This window comes from Paramacrobiotus metropolitanus, unplaced genomic scaffold, assembly GCF_019649055.1.
Source record: "Paramacrobiotus metropolitanus isolate TYO unplaced genomic scaffold, Prichtersi_v1.0 Parri_scaffold0000002, whole genome shotgun sequence".
Classification (NCBI taxonomy): domain Eukaryota; kingdom Metazoa; phylum Tardigrada; class Eutardigrada; order Parachela; family Macrobiotidae; genus Paramacrobiotus; species Paramacrobiotus metropolitanus.
In genome coordinates, this window is record NW_026570222.1 from 366,507 (window position 1) to 382,491 (window position 15,985).

General features: G+C 41.1%; 2 protein-coding genes across 6 annotated transcripts; both read left to right on the plus strand.

Annotated features, from left to right (window-relative positions):
* The first annotated feature begins 75 nt into the window (after positions 1-75).
* LOC129590885 (uncharacterized) lies at positions 76-9,472 on the plus strand. The gene is made up of 26 exons (XM_055486324.1): positions 76-725; positions 1,268-1,450; positions 1,612-1,752; positions 2,550-2,735; positions 2,826-2,960; positions 3,055-3,237; positions 3,302-3,433; positions 3,565-3,679; positions 3,745-3,812; positions 3,947-4,087; positions 4,217-4,402; positions 4,522-4,659; positions 4,744-4,926; positions 5,418-5,549; positions 5,647-5,970; positions 6,065-6,247; positions 6,344-6,484; positions 6,564-6,746; positions 6,856-6,987; positions 7,090-7,272; positions 7,370-7,510; positions 7,571-7,645; positions 7,716-7,823; positions 8,265-8,405; positions 8,478-8,660; positions 9,032-9,472. The coding sequence occupies exons 1-26, from the start codon at positions 566-568 to the stop codon at positions 9,202-9,204; spliced, it is 4,050 nt and encodes a 1,349-aa protein (XP_055342299.1). The 5' UTR covers positions 76-565; the 3' UTR covers positions 9,205-9,472.
* A 662-nt stretch (positions 9,473-10,134) lies between these two features.
* On the plus strand, positions 10,135-15,904 carry LOC129589634 (uncharacterized). 5 transcript variants are annotated; one of them, XM_055484476.1, is made up of 15 exons: positions 10,138-10,543; positions 10,628-10,790; positions 11,179-11,395; positions 11,533-11,859; positions 12,017-12,231; positions 12,341-12,604; positions 12,807-12,905; positions 12,981-13,116; positions 13,284-13,415; positions 13,573-13,728; positions 13,812-13,887; positions 13,954-14,214; positions 14,372-14,769; positions 14,966-15,386; positions 15,544-15,904. In XM_055484476.1, the coding sequence occupies exons 1-15, from the start codon at positions 10,527-10,529 to the stop codon at positions 15,602-15,604; spliced, it is 2,943 nt and encodes a 980-aa protein (XP_055340451.1). In that variant the 5' UTR covers positions 10,138-10,526; the 3' UTR covers positions 15,605-15,904. The 5 variants fall into 5 exon arrangements, 4 of the variants coding, with proteins under 4 accessions (XP_055340451.1, XP_055340434.1, XP_055340443.1 ...); XM_055484459.1 differs by having other exon boundaries at positions 10,140-10,543; positions 12,017-12,237; XM_055484468.1 differs by having other exon boundaries at positions 10,140-10,543; positions 12,017-12,237; positions 12,810-12,905.
* Positions 15,905-15,985: the final 81 nt, after the last annotated feature.

Sequence of the window (15,985 nt, forward strand, 5' to 3'; positions counted from 1 at the left end):
AATACGGTTCAACAGGCGCAGCATGGTTTTAATAGCTGCTTACCAGAAGAAAAATGCGTTTTGATTAAAGCCGTAGCTTAGCATAATTATTTGGAATATCAAGGCTAAAATTGCTGCGGCGTCTATCTAATCAGTGACGAAAGGCGTGTGACCGGCCAATGCAGTTGATTTTTAGCGGCCGGAGGTGTACGATTCGGCATTCAACTTAAAGCGGGCATTTTTTCTCACATGCAGACTGGCAGTATACGAGTACTAATGCGTAACTACAGTTGAGGCGTGATAAACGGAATGTTAAGAAAACGTATGGGTTGATGCTAAATTTAGCCCTGAACTGGCATCCCGTAACCAGCAGCAGTCTGCATAATCTGCTTAAATAAAACTTCCATGCGCATTTACTTGAACTTCTAGCAGGGTTCGGAGGCCGTTACCATCCTTTGCCTTAATACCGCCAACGTTCCTGAAGTTTTCTGATATTGCCGAACATTTTTGCTCAAGTGTGTTGAATTTTCACGCGTTATTGTATGGTTAAGCGTGGTCTCGGAAACGGTTCTGAGACTAATTGACCATGCACGGGCACCGAGCCCTTTATACGATCTTCACTTTCTGCTTCTTTCTGACTGTGATACCCTGCTCCTTCGCCTCCGATGAAGACGTCATTGAGGATGTTAATAAACAAGGACTGGAGAAGCTTCTGGATGAAAAAGACCTGGTGGCGGTAATATTTTGTAAGTAAGCTTAGGCTGCGTTTGCCGGTATGGAGCATACATACAAGTTATACAACATATTAACGTCTTTGGTTTGGACAACGTTTGGTTTTTTGGTTTTAAGCTAGGCGTAGGATTGCATGCACATTACAAATTCAGTCATGGAAATTTTTTACGCAACTCCCGAACTTTTGCACCTTGCAAAATCAGCGTTATCAGTTTTCTTTCTGATTGCTAGAGGTTGTTATTTTAACAGATTCATTTTTTCGGGTTAATTTTCCGCATAATTGAACTAGCCGACGGCAACATTGTATAAATATATGGATATAAGTTATTCCCTTTCCGTTATTGTCATTTTATAATAGGAGAACATTTGTTCTGTCAACTTGTTTTTGTGAGATACAGTATTTTTGCATAAGATAGTCTTTACTCTTTAACCGTTTATATATGATACGTGATCATTCAGGATAACTATTGAGTATGGGTGTCATACGTGGTAGCTAGGGCGAATATGCGTATTAGTAATAATTGAGTGCACATGTGTGCTGTACTATTTGAAACAGATGAAAAAGGCAATTCGGAATCCGAACAAGTTCTTAAGGAACTCGAGAACATTGACGACGACACAGACAAATTTGAGATACCATTTGTCAAAGTCAACGACAAAAAGCTGGCTAAGCAATACGGAGTCGCATCGTTCCCCGCGCTGGTCTACTTCCGCAACAAGCAGCCCGTTATTTATAATGGTGAGTCTGTCTGTTCGGCGGTATACCATTAATTTGCAGTCCCGTCTGCCGTGGCTGTTCAAGTATTCAAGGAAGTGTCCAGCTGGAATGAGAAAACCGGCAGTTATTTCTCCAGTGTTGTCACAAATTGACCGTTGGTCAAAACTGCTCTTGCGCATCAGGTGATCTGAAGAATGAAGAAAAAGTCCTAGATTGGTTGACCGGCATTGAAGGTTTGGAATTGCCGGATCAGATTGAGGAATTAAACCAGCAGCTGCTGGAACGCATGATCCAAGAAAGCGACAATGTGGCAGTTCTTTATTGTAAGTAAAAATGGCATTTCCTTTGATAAATATGCGAACCCTATTGAACCAACATCGAACTTACGAACTTACTGACTAATTATCTTTGCGGCGTCGACAATTTTTACAGCTCAAAACAGATTTCACTTGTGAATAAAATGAATAGTATTCGTGACTCCAATTTTTTTGTGAAGGTATATCCTGCAACGTTTTTTTCCCGTTGTGCCATAGATTGTTTGGTGTACAGGTTTAACGTAATTTTTTCCTTATTTGTTACAATGCAAGCGAGTAGCCACTTGTACACCCGTGGCTGTGATATTATTTTGCTACTGCCAAAATTTACTGACATAATTTTACAATACGCCTCCCGAATTTTCGTTGTAACGCCTTAGGCTTGTTTGTCTTTGTTATAGAAACAGTAAGTTCTGAATGATTTTTCTTTTGGCAAAAGAATGCTTTGTGATGCTTCAGAATTACCAGAAAGTATTGATCACATTACGAAGAGTCAGACATGACACACGTTACCAGTCGTTTCTACTGCGCATAATGCACAAAAAACCTACATAGGCGTTGGAAGATACCCGAATGTCTGAATCTGAGCATTATTATGATCATGCGCATATACGACTACTGCGAGGACAAGCATATGCAATACGAATGCGCGTTTTGTTATGAGCGGCACGTGCTTTGTGCCTTGTGGCCCTTACGTCACGACAACAATACATATTGCTTGCAACTAAAATGTGAAAGATTAGGTTTAATTTTTAACAAACATTGCGCTAATGCGTTTTTAATGTGACGTGCAATTTCTTTTTTAGATAAAGAAAACGATAAAAAATCAGAAAAGGTCCTCGCCGAATTAGAAAACATCGATGATGAAGCGGATGCACTGGACATTAACTTTGTCAAAGTCTCCGATCCTGACGTTCTCGAAACCGAAGATTTCGCTGATGATCTGCCGCAGCTGGTTTTTTTCCGCAACGAAATTCCGTTAAAGTACTCCGGTATTGCTTGATAATGGAAACTGCAACCTTAAGTCCTTAAGATTATATCAATCCCATTTAGGAATTCTAATGTCAGCGGCTGTTTTGCAGGTGACCTTACCGATGAAGACGCCGTGTTGAGATGGCTTACGACAAATAAAATCGAAGGTGATGTTATTGAAAACGTTGGAGGCGACATGCTGGATGATTTGATCGAAGATGAAGAAGATGTTGTGGTTCTGTTTAGTAAGTCTGCAGCACAGCGACGAAACTTGCATTTTCGCGTATAATAATTATACATATTTTACTTCTACGGAGCCAAATATTTCATCTGCTCTAGCGGCTCCCAAGTGTAGCAAATGCGATCAAGTCTTAAAAGAGCTGGAGAATATCGACGATGATACGGACAAGCATGGGATACACTTCGTTAAAACGGATAATAAAGAGCTCGCCACCACCTACGGAGTCGAAACGTTTCCGTCTTTGATATATTTTGAGGACGGCATCCCCAATGTCTACGAAGGTAATTTTGTGAATGCGTGTACAAACTTTAAAACGGCTTTGCTAATAATTCGAACGTGTTGTAGGTGATCTTATGAATGAAGATGCTGTCCTCGCATGGATTCTTGAGCAACAACAGCAGGAAACCATCGAAAACGTGAATCTGGAAATTCTTGAAAAAGTGCTCGAGGAGGAAGAATATGTGGCTTTGTTCTTTTGTACGTATTGTTGTACATGGGCGCGGACTAGCGATTTACTGTACATCAGTTTATACCTTCTCCATTTCTCGCTGACTTTGAGATATTGTCTAACACTTCGAGTCGTTTTTTATAATGCGCCGATATTGCAGATTCTGATACATGCAAAAATTGCGACGCGGTCTTGGAGGAGCTGGAAAAAATAGATGATGAAAGCGGCGACGCTGGTATTCATTTCCTGCGAACCAACGACAAGGATGTTACCAAGTATACGATATTTTATTAGAACAAAATTAATGACCAAATGTTAATGATTATTTACTGTGTTGCAGGAAGTACAATGTAAAATCTTTCCCTAAATTGATATATTTCCGCAACCAGGAGCCGCTCGTATACAATGGCAAGTTACTGGGTTTTAATGCTTGTTTACTGTCCAAAATATGGTGTAAATGAAAACCAAGCGACAAAATATCTACATGAAAGATATCAAACTATTTATTAGTACTTGATTGGTCGTTGCATAAAATATTCTAGGTGATCTGTTGGATGAGGAAAAGCTGTTAAAATGGTTGACATCTGAAGAAAATATGGATATTCCAGACAAGATCGACGAAGTCAATCGAAAAGTTTTACAGAAAATGGTTAACGAGTCCGACTATGTGGCGTGCTATTTCTGTAAGCGAAAGAGCTGGTTTATGCCTAAATTGCTATGAATTTGACGAGCCGCCTTCGATTCGATGGACTTCGTTTCTGATGGTCGATTTATCCAAGAGGCGCCATAGCTTCTAATGACTTTTCTTCCAGTCAGGAAGAAAAACTGTCCCGATTGTGACGCGATTCTTCATGAACTGGAGAACATCGATGATGATTCGGAGAAGCTTGGCATTGACTTTGTTAAAATCGAGGATGACAAGCTACTGAAAGAGTACGGCGGGAAAAAAGCGCCGGCCCTCGTCTACTTCCGGAAGCACATTCCGACTCTGTATACCGGTACGTACTGTGCAGTGGTTCACACTGAATATTGAATTCACTGCGCTGCGCTCCGCGGCTGCATGCTACATTTGGCATGGCGCACTATTTTTATCCGGCTATTTCTGTGCTCTGTGCAGGAGATCTGAAAGATGAGGATGCTTTGTTGAAATGGTTAGTCAGTGAGAAGGACGGCGAGGACGATGAGATTGAGGATCTCAACCGGGCCAGTTTACTCAAGCTGCTCGATCATCAAAAATTCGTCGCTGTATACTTCTGTAATTAGTTTGCACTACGCTCATCAGCTGTTGCGCGGAGATTTTTTACGATGTGCCTGTGTGTTTTTTGCACGGGAATTCTAGATGCCAAAAATTCGGCCGACTCGGAGGCCACACTGAAAGAGCTGGAGAACATTGACGATGACACCGACAAGCACGATATACACTTTGTCAAGACATCCGATACCGGTCTGGCTGCCGAATACGGCGTGCACGATTTCCCAGCGCTTGTCTATTTTGAGGACAAGCATCCCAGTGTTTATCATGGTAATGCTAACTTCTCACTTTCTTCTGCTTTGAGTACATAACACTTGTCAGCGGTCAGTAGAAGCCACAGATTTCTCTCTCTATTTAATTATTTTTTTATAACCGCAGACTGCAAGAGTTAGCTACAAACCTCTTTGAATAAGTCGGTAAACACATTAATTTTTACAAATCAACATTTTGGTTAATTTAGCAATGTAGCAGCACAAATTCGTCGAAAAAATTGCTCTAAGAAAACAAAAATTTTAAATAAAAATACTTGTGGTTTGGGCTGCTTTATTTCATTATTGGTTAAACCAAAGCCAGACAGAAGACTATAATCACGCTGCTGAAAAGTTGTTAATTAAGCTACCTACAGTACCATACATTGCGTATTAACAGCTAATGTATATTCGTTTACTTCACAATGGTCATGCAATGAGCGCGCTCTGCGTTGATTAGAATGGTTTTGTTGAATGCGTTCACGTCCGATTATAATTTTATGAATTATACAGGCGATCTTAAAGATGAGGACAGAGTTCTGAAATGGATTCTCCATCAGCGCCACGAAGATACCATCGAAACGGTTAACCGGGATATGTTGCAGAAGCTGATTGACAAGGAAGATTACGTTGCTGCATACTTCTGTACGTAGATTCGGCACTGCATGATGCCAACAACCCACCTTATTTTTGCAGTTATTGCAGGGAAGTTTTAACGCTAATACTCATTGATTTGTGATAGATACGGACGATACACCAGAATACGAAAAGATATTGGCCGAGCTCGAAAACATCGATGACGAGGCGCACGAATTCGGCATTCATTTTGTGCAGACACGTGATGTGCATTTCGGACGACGTTTTGGAGTCAAGAAATTTCCAGCCGTAGTGTTTTTCCGCAATGGTCAACCGAATATTTACAAAGGAGACTTGCTGAAGGAAGAAGAACTGCTTGAATGGTTAACGGATGTCGATACTCTGGAAACCGCTGATGAAATTGAAGACGTTAATGCCCCGCTGTTTAAAAAAATTATTAGTCAACAGGAAAATGTGGCTGCGCTGTTCTGTGAGTTTAACTCTTTCGTGATTTCGTGGACGACTGTACAAAATTGTAAAGGCAACAGGTGCAGACCATAAATGCACAATGCTTTTTATTGCAGACAACGATAATGTTAAACAGTGCGAAAAGGTCATCCAGGAGCTGGAAACCATCGATGACGAAGCACACCATTCGGACATTGACTTTGTGAAAATTAAAGACGATAAACTTGCCAAAAGCTACGGTGTCCATGCTTACCCGGCTCTAATTTATTTTAAAAACGGAGAGCCTACGATTTATGCCGGTAAAATGTCTTTTATGTTTTATACGTTTTTTGGCTTAAAAATCATACTGTGTGCAAAACTACGTGAAGTGTCTTGCGGACGGAGACTTTTTGTAGGCGATCTGCGTAAAGGGCCGGCAGTTCTGGAATGGTTATTGGACCAGAAAAATCCCGACGCTGATGATCAGATTGAAGAAATTAAGGGCGCTGAATTGGAAAAGTTAATTGAAACTTCTCCGAATGTTGCTGTGTATTTCTGTAAGAAATACCAAGAATATTGTCGTCGTGGTGTCTTATTTTGAGGCTTGCTAATAACAGACTTTCATGCTTCCTTTAGATAGTCCTGACAGCAAGGATTCGATGACCGCGCTGAGTGAACTGGAAAATATCGACGATGACACGGATAATTTGGGTGTGGCCTTTGTTAAAACCTCCGACGTGAGCATTGCGCGCGATTACGGAGTGAAATCGTTTCCGGCACTTATTTATTTCGAGGAGGGCGAACCAAGCGTTTATGATGGTATAATATATGGCTAATGATTTACATGTACAGAGTACATGGTTAATAATTTACCTAATAATTATTATCTGTGCATTTTTTATGCATTGAACATAATTTTTGCGTTTAGGTGACCTTCAAGAAGAAAACGAAGTTTTACGGTGGTTGACTCAGCAGAAAAACGAAGACACTATTGAGAACGTTAACCGTCAAATTTTGGAGAAGAAGATCGAGGACTCGGAATATTTGGCCGTATATTTTTGTGAGGAAGCGGTGTAGATTAGCGTTTCGTACAGTCTGAGATTTGATACAGAAGTTGTATCATAGGTTATTGTGTTATTGTTGTTGAATTTTTTTATTGCAGATAAACCAAATAATAAAGATTGCGAGAAAATCCTGGAAGGCCTGGAAAATATTGACGATGATCTGGATGAATTCGGGGTTGATATTGTACGCGCCAACGATATTTTGATGGCCAAGCGATATGGAATAAAAGAGCCACCTGCCCTGGTTTATTTCCGGAATGGCAATCCACTAATTTACCCTGGTGAATAGAATATCATCAAACAACTCAAAACAATAAATAATTACGCGACAAAATCCAACGAAGCGATCATAATTATAGTTACTGTGAATTTTTGTAGGCGATTTGAAGAAATCCGAAGATGTACTAAATTGGTTGACCGATGACGATGTGCGTGAAATCGAAGGAGAAATTGAGCTGGTTAATGCCCGCCTCTTCAAAAAGATTCTTCATGACAGCGATTTTGTCCTGGCTCTCTTCTGTAAGCTATAAAATAAGTGAATATAGTATAAAGAGATGATATAATAACAATTGTATTCAGATGACGAGGATGATAAGGAGAGCGATCACATTCTGCAGGAACTGGAAAATATTGATGATGAATGTGATCAATATGGTCAGGAAAAACTGTCGTAATACGCAATGGCTTCATCCAGGTATCTGACCACCGTTTTCATAATTCACAGGAATTGACTTTGTCCGAATCCGTGACAGTGAGCTGGCCAAGAAGTACAAAGTGTTTGAATTGCCGGCTCTGGTTTACTTCCGCAAACAGAGACCAATTCCTTATGAAGGTGAGTTAACTTTTTGTCTTGGTATTTTTGTACGAGGACACAGTGGGTGCAAACAGTTACAAAGGATCAGTGCGCTTTCAGATGGTTGACGTGTACGTTAGTATAACTATATTCGAAAACGTTGGCTTGATTTCAAAGCAAATGCAGTAGATAAAAGTTTTCCGTAATTTCTGCCCTTTTTGGCAAGTTCTTTTGTATTTTTAAAATTTTGATTAAATCTTTTTGTTGTGGCATAAAAATGTTAAAGTGTATGGGTAGTGGAAGTGTACTTGACAGTTAGGGCACGATCTAATTAGCCGCCATATTTTAATCCTTTCGTTCGTTGGCATTTTTTGCACCCTTCCTCCGTTGAGTTGCCCGCTTGCACCCACTGTTGACCTCGCCCGGCCTGCTTGTGGCTTAATTACGCCCTGCTGACGCTTTGGTGTGCGGTACGTGTAGGTGACCCCGCGGATGAGGATGCCGTGCTTAAATGGCTGACCAGTGAGGACACTCTGGACATTAAGGGTGAAATTGAGGATATTTCCCGTAAAATGCTGGAGAAAAAGCTCGAAGACACCGATTACATTGCGGTGTTATTCTGTAAGGGGACCGTGTTCTAAATGGTTTTGTCCGAGGGCTCTAGCACCAGCAGAGTACTATACTGCATTGTAGATGAGAAAAACTGCGATGAGTGCGAAGAAGCACTGCGTGATTTAGAGGAGATCGATGAGCAGGCTCATGATCTGAAAATCAGCTTCGTAAAAATTGCCGATAGTCGACTGGCTCGCAAGTACGGTGTCCAAAAAGCCCCTGCCCTTGTGTATTTCCGCCGGAAGTACCCTGCGATATACCGAGGTAGACACTGGTTTTCAGTAATAAAAAATCTCTGTTACGCCCTCTTCTTGTCCATACACTCACTGCATGTCAAAGTTTTATCAGTTTTTTACTTGCAGTTAATAATCTGTTCTGCTTGTATAAATATGAATTATAATGTGATCGCAACGCATGCCGTGTCAGTACTGGTTTACACTACTAAGCAGCGACACTGCTACACAAACTAAGTCTCGTGCAAACAGTAGATAATTATCCCGCAACTGTAAAAATTAGAGTGAGGAACAACCTATGAAAGATTTATATTTTATTTTTAAACTACCAATGTTTGAATGATTCTCTTGAATGAAGATACACACACACAACGGTTAACTTAACACAACGGTTTTTGACAGGTTCACTGAAAGAAGAGCAACAAGTGCTCGACTGGCTGCGAAAGAACCGCTACAAGCATCCGGAACTAAGCTTCTTCATGTATGGAATAGGAGCAATCACCGGTGCATTTGTACTTTATACGATATTTTTCATGGTTTGTCTGAAAGACAAAAAGCATGAAAAGAAAGAATAATCCAGCTGCAGTTACTGATCAGTGATCATGGACCTGAAACGACTTCAGTGGACAACGGGAAGTCAACTGTCGTACGACTACATCTTTGCAAACAAAGCAAAATGCAAATTCTCGTTAACGATTGTACACCTTTCGTTCTGTGCCTTTGTGATTATTATTCCGGATGCTGCTTGGTGTTGCTGAATTTTAATGCTGCAAAATTGATACTTTATTTGATATGTACCGTGGCATTTAAGAACCGTCCTTGAGTAAATTTTGTATATGGTTGGGTCTTCTCTGATTAGTATTTACTTATGGTTAACTTAAAAAGGTAAACACGGGCTGATTGCGGTCAGTCTTACTGCTTGACTGCATTGATAACATTAAAAATATATTACGAACATCCAAAAATCCTGAGTCTGTTTCGCGTAAGCGAAGGATCCAGAATAATTTTTGGCATGTGGTGCTGTACGTTTTTTCAAAAATCATCGTTTCCCTTAACCTTCGTTATTCGACTATGACAAAATCAAAAAACAAAGGAATAGGTAGTCCATGGTATGTTAAGAATGTTATTCCACCAACCGGAAGCGCTTTCATTCCCACAATGAATGACGAACGCTTTGGGCTGAAGGGATACCTGATACAGTATTATCATGGCTCAAGATTTATTATTTTATTTATTTACTATTTTAGAAATTTTTAGTACTGTGATATACACATTACAGTCATCACTGTACCCGTGTACCGTAGGGCTGGGGAATTAAATCTGTAAGACTGCCAGTATTATTGCTTGTTCCCTGTGAAAAGGACATGATTTACCTCATTTGACCGATCAAAGTGTCGGTGTCGGTGGCTGGATGCGAACAATGAAGGAGCCGTGGTCAATGAAATTACTGTAACCGCTAACTGCGAGATCGCGGCGTCTGTACAATGCGGCCGTGTCACGTGTGTACACTGTGCGGCCAGTCATCTGAAGCCGCACCTCGATGGAATCAAATGAAATCATGAGTGCCAAAATTCCTTTACAACAGCGAACATGTCGAACTACAAAAATTGTTTATGAATCGTGAGTAGCTTATTCGGTACTTACTTGAGAGCATGTAGGAGAGAATTTTAAGACTTATAATACTTCTTTGTATTGCCTTGTCGCCTTTTGTATAGTTTTGTACGTGTAACAGTAACTAGGTGTATTTTTATCCTTGTTTTGTGGAAACTACAAGAAATGCCCGTGAAAGCCAAGCTGGTGCAGCATGCGAAGAGAGTGTTGATATTGTCTTAAAGATATCCGAAAAGAGTGCAGTGTCGATACGTTGATCGGGATTCGATCCTGCGAACGACCCAGCATGGAAATCAGTGCGAGGTAAGCAGGACTGCTGATTCTGACTCTCCGCACAGGCAAATGCAGCGGACTGTGCTCAGGTGTGTTTACTGCTTTCGATTTCAGTCGAATCTGCGGTCCCGTTCTTGGTTGGGTGCCTCACGATTCGAAGGCTTACGTGTGTGTGCTGATGGGAGATCAGCATCAGTCTGCCATCGTCAACTTGCGTGAGAAGGTTGCAGTGAATGTTCTTGGAACCAAATCCAGTCGAGCTACGCCCAATGGCATGGTAAACAGTTTTTGGTTTCTGGATTTTTGAGTTTTACCATTGTACGAGGACTCGCTTAAGGCGTTTCCGCTTTTTTGACGCATCGTACGTGCTTCCACTGCAGCGATTGCCATTATGTCATGAATGCGTATATTGTAAGATGAGCTTTTTAGCTTCTTTGTAATAACTGTTAATGGAAATCATTAGTTCAACAGTATCAGTATCAAAAATTATGCAGATATTTTAATTTACGTTAACGTTGATTGAATGAGAGAATAATTTACGTAATGTCATATCACTCATATGTTTCAATATTATTTGATTAGACATGAGTAACGTCATTGTTTGATTGTTGCCACTGTGAATGTACGGATGTCGTCGTTTTATCTGCAAACCTGTCGCTTTGCAGCGTGCCACGGTGTACCTGGACGCTTTCAGTAAGCCCAGTTCGAAGCAGTATGATCACATTGAGGAAACTCTCCAAAGATGGGCCAGCAACATTATTTTGACTCCTTCAAACAATTCAGAGATGTTTTCCATGTCGTTGTACCTGTCCGCTTTATCCTTGAAAACCCCTACGCTAAAAGAATTGTTGAAAAAGATTGACAAAAATGAAGGCTTAGCAGGTAAGATGTAATACGAGTACGATACTCTTAGCTCTGTGTCCTGTCTGCGCCCTGGACAATAGACATCCCAAATTTTCTTGGTTTTTAAGTCATGCGCTTGTGCCAACTTGTTGTACGACTTTCTGTTTGATGGACAGATATATTGGCTCGCGTGGAACGCATCGAACAGTATTCGCACGACGAGAGGATTTCTGCCATAATTTCCGATGACACCGATACACTGAAGTTTACCATTTGGCCGGATCACAGGCAACGGTTCCCGGAATACATTCAAGAAGGGATGATTTTCTACCTGAAAAACGTCCGTTTTAAATATGGAACTTATTTTGCAACAGCCTGGAATACTTTTGTGTTTACGGATCTGGAAAATACACGAACTCAATCCCTTAAAAGAACATTTGCTGCTGGCGGAGCCTCCGCGCCGGGCACCCCAGTGAAGTCGGGAGCAAAACAGAACAACAATGGTATAAGTAAACTCCAGTATTTAGTGGTCATCTAGAGCCATACAGTACTGGAAGCACTGGTTTAGGTTTAGTTAAAAAATGTCTGTACTGGAGGTATATTTGATCAGATAGAATTTCTGGCATTCGGTTATGAATTACATGACTGATTATATCGTAGAAAACCTACTCACATTGGAAGATGTCGTAGAAAAAGCGACTGGATTTTCTCCCGTATCTGTTTCTTGCCAGATAAAAGAAATTCTGCCTGATGGATCAGGATATACTTATCAAGGTTGCCAAAAATGCAATCGCAGACTGCAAGTTTCGGCGGAACAGCAGTTTACTTGTTATGCTTGTAAGGTTTCGCAGGCGCTTCCAAAGCATCGATACAAGGTTAGGGTAAGTGAGGTATAACTGGTACGTGGTTAAACGGACAGAGATATCTTTAAATTTTTGCACGGTTGTTTTAAATACTTTTATGCAAGAGCTGTTCGTGCGGCAGGTTGTGCTAACGGACGCAACCCCTTTGGTGGAAGTTGCGGCATTCCTAGATAACGAAGTTACAAAATCTCTTTTGGGTATGGCGCCGGACGAACTGTTTGGAAGGAGCGAACCTGAACAGTTAGCTTTACTAGAAAACGCATTGATCAACCCTCGAAAATGGTTTACAATGTGCATCAGTGCTCCAGAGGACCTTGCCAAGGGGCCCACCAAGTACCGTGTTCTCTCTGCGAAGGAAAATGCTACTGCTATCGTTCCTGTTGAGGTGCGCAATCAAGATGACATTCATTTAGCGTAGCATAAAATGCAGTTGTGTGATAATTTCACACATCTGTATCCTTTATTATAGTTGAGAAAGTTTTTCCGGTTTTCTGCCGTGACTGAGATATGCTAACCGTGTTGTTAGTTTCGAAATGTGTTTTATCGGCTTCGTGAAAATCGGGTTTGTAATATTTGTTACTTTTTAGCAGCCCGTACCCTTTCTCGTCGAAGAAGTATACGACGTAGAAATGAGCGGCGACACATTTGCAAGTGCCTTCAAAATGGCTGTCATAGAGGCTGAGAAAGTATATTTTCATGTTGCTTGACAGTGTCATTTCGTGATCGTAGCTATTCTTTAATATTTCGTGGTTTGCATACAGACTGTTGGCAACATCCAGCAAGTGGGAATGGCAGAAAACTCATCGCGGAATGCAGCCAACCGTCAAGATGCCCAATTTTCTGAAAATGGCATGCCAGGCAGTTCTCAAGATTATTGCTTAACAATGGAATTTTCGCGTAAGAAATATTGACTTTATGGATATGCTGTCGAAAATTCAGTTCGGATGAAGTTTCCCTTGTATTCCCGTATTCTTAAAAACGATAATATGTCATTCAGACCGTGCCATATAACTATGCATTGTATGCATCCTTGAAATTCTCTAATAATGCATGTTGCACTGCAGCTAGCAAGCGCAAGCGTCGCAACAGTGGTGATCAAAACCGCGCTAGACAACCATCGCCGGAAATCCCGTATTATCCCAGATTGAACGAAGGCCTTCGACCGCGAAATCCTCAAATCGGTCGAAACTACACAGGTGAAAGGCCTATATTATTTTGGAGTCAGTTTTCTTTTTTATCGACCGTACTCATGTTAGGAGCCTTTCGCTCGTTAGTCAGTGATACAAATAATATTAATTATTTATTATAAATATTTGGTTGTGCGATAGTGGTTTTTCATCTGAATGTATTTAGATGTATGCGAATCGTCTGATGACGAAACGATGTCACCCCGAAAGAAGCGCAGCTTGGGAAGGCGAGCTAGCGCGTTGGATTCGGATACCTCTGATTCCGACAATGAGGAGAAACGGAAGTTGGACAAGCTTGCTCAACAAAAGTCTTTTATTGCAGGTGACCTGCTGACTTACATTTTCGCCATAAACTTGGTTGGTTTGGAGCTTGCATTGAATAATTCAGTGCGTGTCTTGCATTAGGTCATTATACGTTGGCGAAATATGGCAGTGCTTATTATCCGGCAGTAATTAGTCGTGTTCCTACGGCCAGAGTGGGGTAAGTACCGTTGGCAGACACAGTGTGTTTAATGTTTAAGTTTTTCTTTGCGGTGGTGTTGAATAGACATTATTTGGTGGAGTTTTTGGACTCTGGCCGAATCGAAGAAATTTCGGAACGTGATTTACTTCGTCCCTCCGTGTGGTTGAAGGAGCATGAGGAGGTATGGCTGTTTACGCATAGCGACAGATCGATTGTCCGGGCGCCGGAACATTACGAATCGGGAGTATTACTGGAACAACTAGACAGAACTGGACAGCCGCCACTCTTTAAGGTCGAAATTACTCGCGTTAAGAAAGGGAAAGGAAGGTTCAAGAAGATCTGCAGGTATATTGGCAATTTGGCACATCTTATTGTTAGCTGATTATAACACTGGATATATCTACAGTAGTAACAGTGCCAGTGTAGTAGTGCAAGTTTTCCTAAAGCTGTATATAAAGTGAAATGACATTTTTGCGTTTACTTCCATGATCTTACTTGTTAGAGCAAGGTTTCGAGACGTTGCGATCAACTATGACCAGTACTTGGTTGCAATTAATCGACCCACAAATGCTTCAATTGGCGCTGAACCCGATTTGGACAATTCTGACGTTGACAGTGACTATCCGAGTGAAACCTCGGTTTTATCAGACGAAGAGCCAGCTAATAGTGATTTGGATGGAGGCGGCGAATCAGATGGTGAAATCGAATTTATCAATGACCGTCCTCTGGAGGATCCTGTCCCATCCAGTTGCACCAGCAGCGGAGTGGCTACCGTGTATTCTGAAGACAGCGACGAAGAGAGTGAAGGTGAAGATGATCAGCTGGAAGAGAACGATATCGCGTACGGAAATAGTGACGAGGAAGAAGATGATGTGGTTGATCAACCCGATTTCAAGAGCGGTAAAATTTAATAACTTGGTTCTATTTCTTTTGAATGCTGCTCTGTTCCGCGTACGCGGAATCCCTGTTGTATTATGGAGCTTCGGTTGGTCTGATTACAAGCCTAGGCGTTTTCATTTTTTACGTATGCAGTAAGTCAGCGGCTGACATTCATGACAAAATCGTCGTCTATCCGATAAATCCCGACCTATCGTAGGTGATTGCGTTTTCGCCGAATGGACAGACCAGTGCTATCATGCTGGAGTGATCGTTACCGGCTTTGATGTTCAAGAAGCTGAAGACGCTGGCAACAGTACTGAACAAGGGAATGAACACGAAAACACGGAATACAGTGAAAATCTGGAAGTTGAAGGCGTTGCAGATACAGGCGAAAGCCTTGAAGATCAGGTGGAAAAAGATGCAAACGTTTACAATGTGCTCTTTACCGGAGAATCCGAGCCAAGAAAGTTGCACACCGATTGCATATTTCCTCTGACAGAAGTTTTGAAAGGTGGTCGGGAAATTTTCTATTACGGTGGTAACGATAAAGCGATGATAGATGGAACCATAGATAAAGTTTCTGGAGAAGGATCTGACACCAAAATACGGATCAAATTCAAAAATGGCAAACGCGAAACGTAAGCGCATTTTTGTGACCTATAATGATGCGTGCTGTTGTTATTTCTGGAACATAATAATTGTCTGGTTATAACATTCATGCTCATGGTGATTTGCTTGTTGAATTACAAAGGCTTCGTAGTTCGTACTGACCTTTGACACATTGTTTTTGTTTAGGTATCCACTTGAAGAACTTTGCTTCACAGAAGAGGTTATTTCTAAATACCTTCGTTCTTGAGTTCCATAATTGATTGTGACAGATTCCAAGCATTTTCTGTAGATAGTTTATCGTTTATGTTCTGAATCATGCTTGCGGTTACGCGTTATTTTTGGTAACACGATCACTGCCTGTGCGCACATTTTGTTGAGTTACATTTTACGAAGTTGAAACGAGTTTAAGAGATTTGAAATTTTCAATAGATTTTTACCGTTATATCCTCTGTTGGCTAACGATTGTTTTTTCGAATTTCTTATAAGCTGGATTTCATTTGTCCGTTGTGATTTTGCCTGTTACGCTGATTAAATTCGCAGAAGCTTGGTCGCTGCATCTCTGTAGCTTGCGCGCTACAATAGCAGTGTTTTGGAGCCTCGCTTACCTGTAGTGTTTAGACATTTCATA

Excerpts from the sequence above, each read along its gene's own strand:
- LOC129590885 (XM_055486324.1), top strand. The coding sequence starts at position 566 with ATGCACGGGCACCGAGCCCTTTATACGATCTTCACTTTCTGCTTCTTT. Across the intron at positions 4,088-4,216 it reads CTATGTGGCGTGCTATTTCT|TCAGGAAGAAAAACTGTCCC; the intron begins GTAAGCGAAAGA and ends CTTTTCTTCCAG. Across the intron at positions 5,971-6,064 it reads AAATGTGGCTGCGCTGTTCT|ACAACGATAATGTTAAACAG; the intron begins GTGAGTTTAACT and ends TTTTTATTGCAG.
- LOC129589634 (XM_055484459.1), top strand. Across the intron at positions 12,906-12,980 it reads CTGTCATAGAGGCTGAGAAA|ACTGTTGGCAACATCCAGCA; the intron begins GTATATTTTCAT and ends GTTTGCATACAG. Across the intron at positions 14,215-14,371 it reads AGGTTCAAGAAGATCTGCAG|AGCAAGGTTTCGAGACGTTG; the intron begins GTATATTGGCAA and ends CTTACTTGTTAG.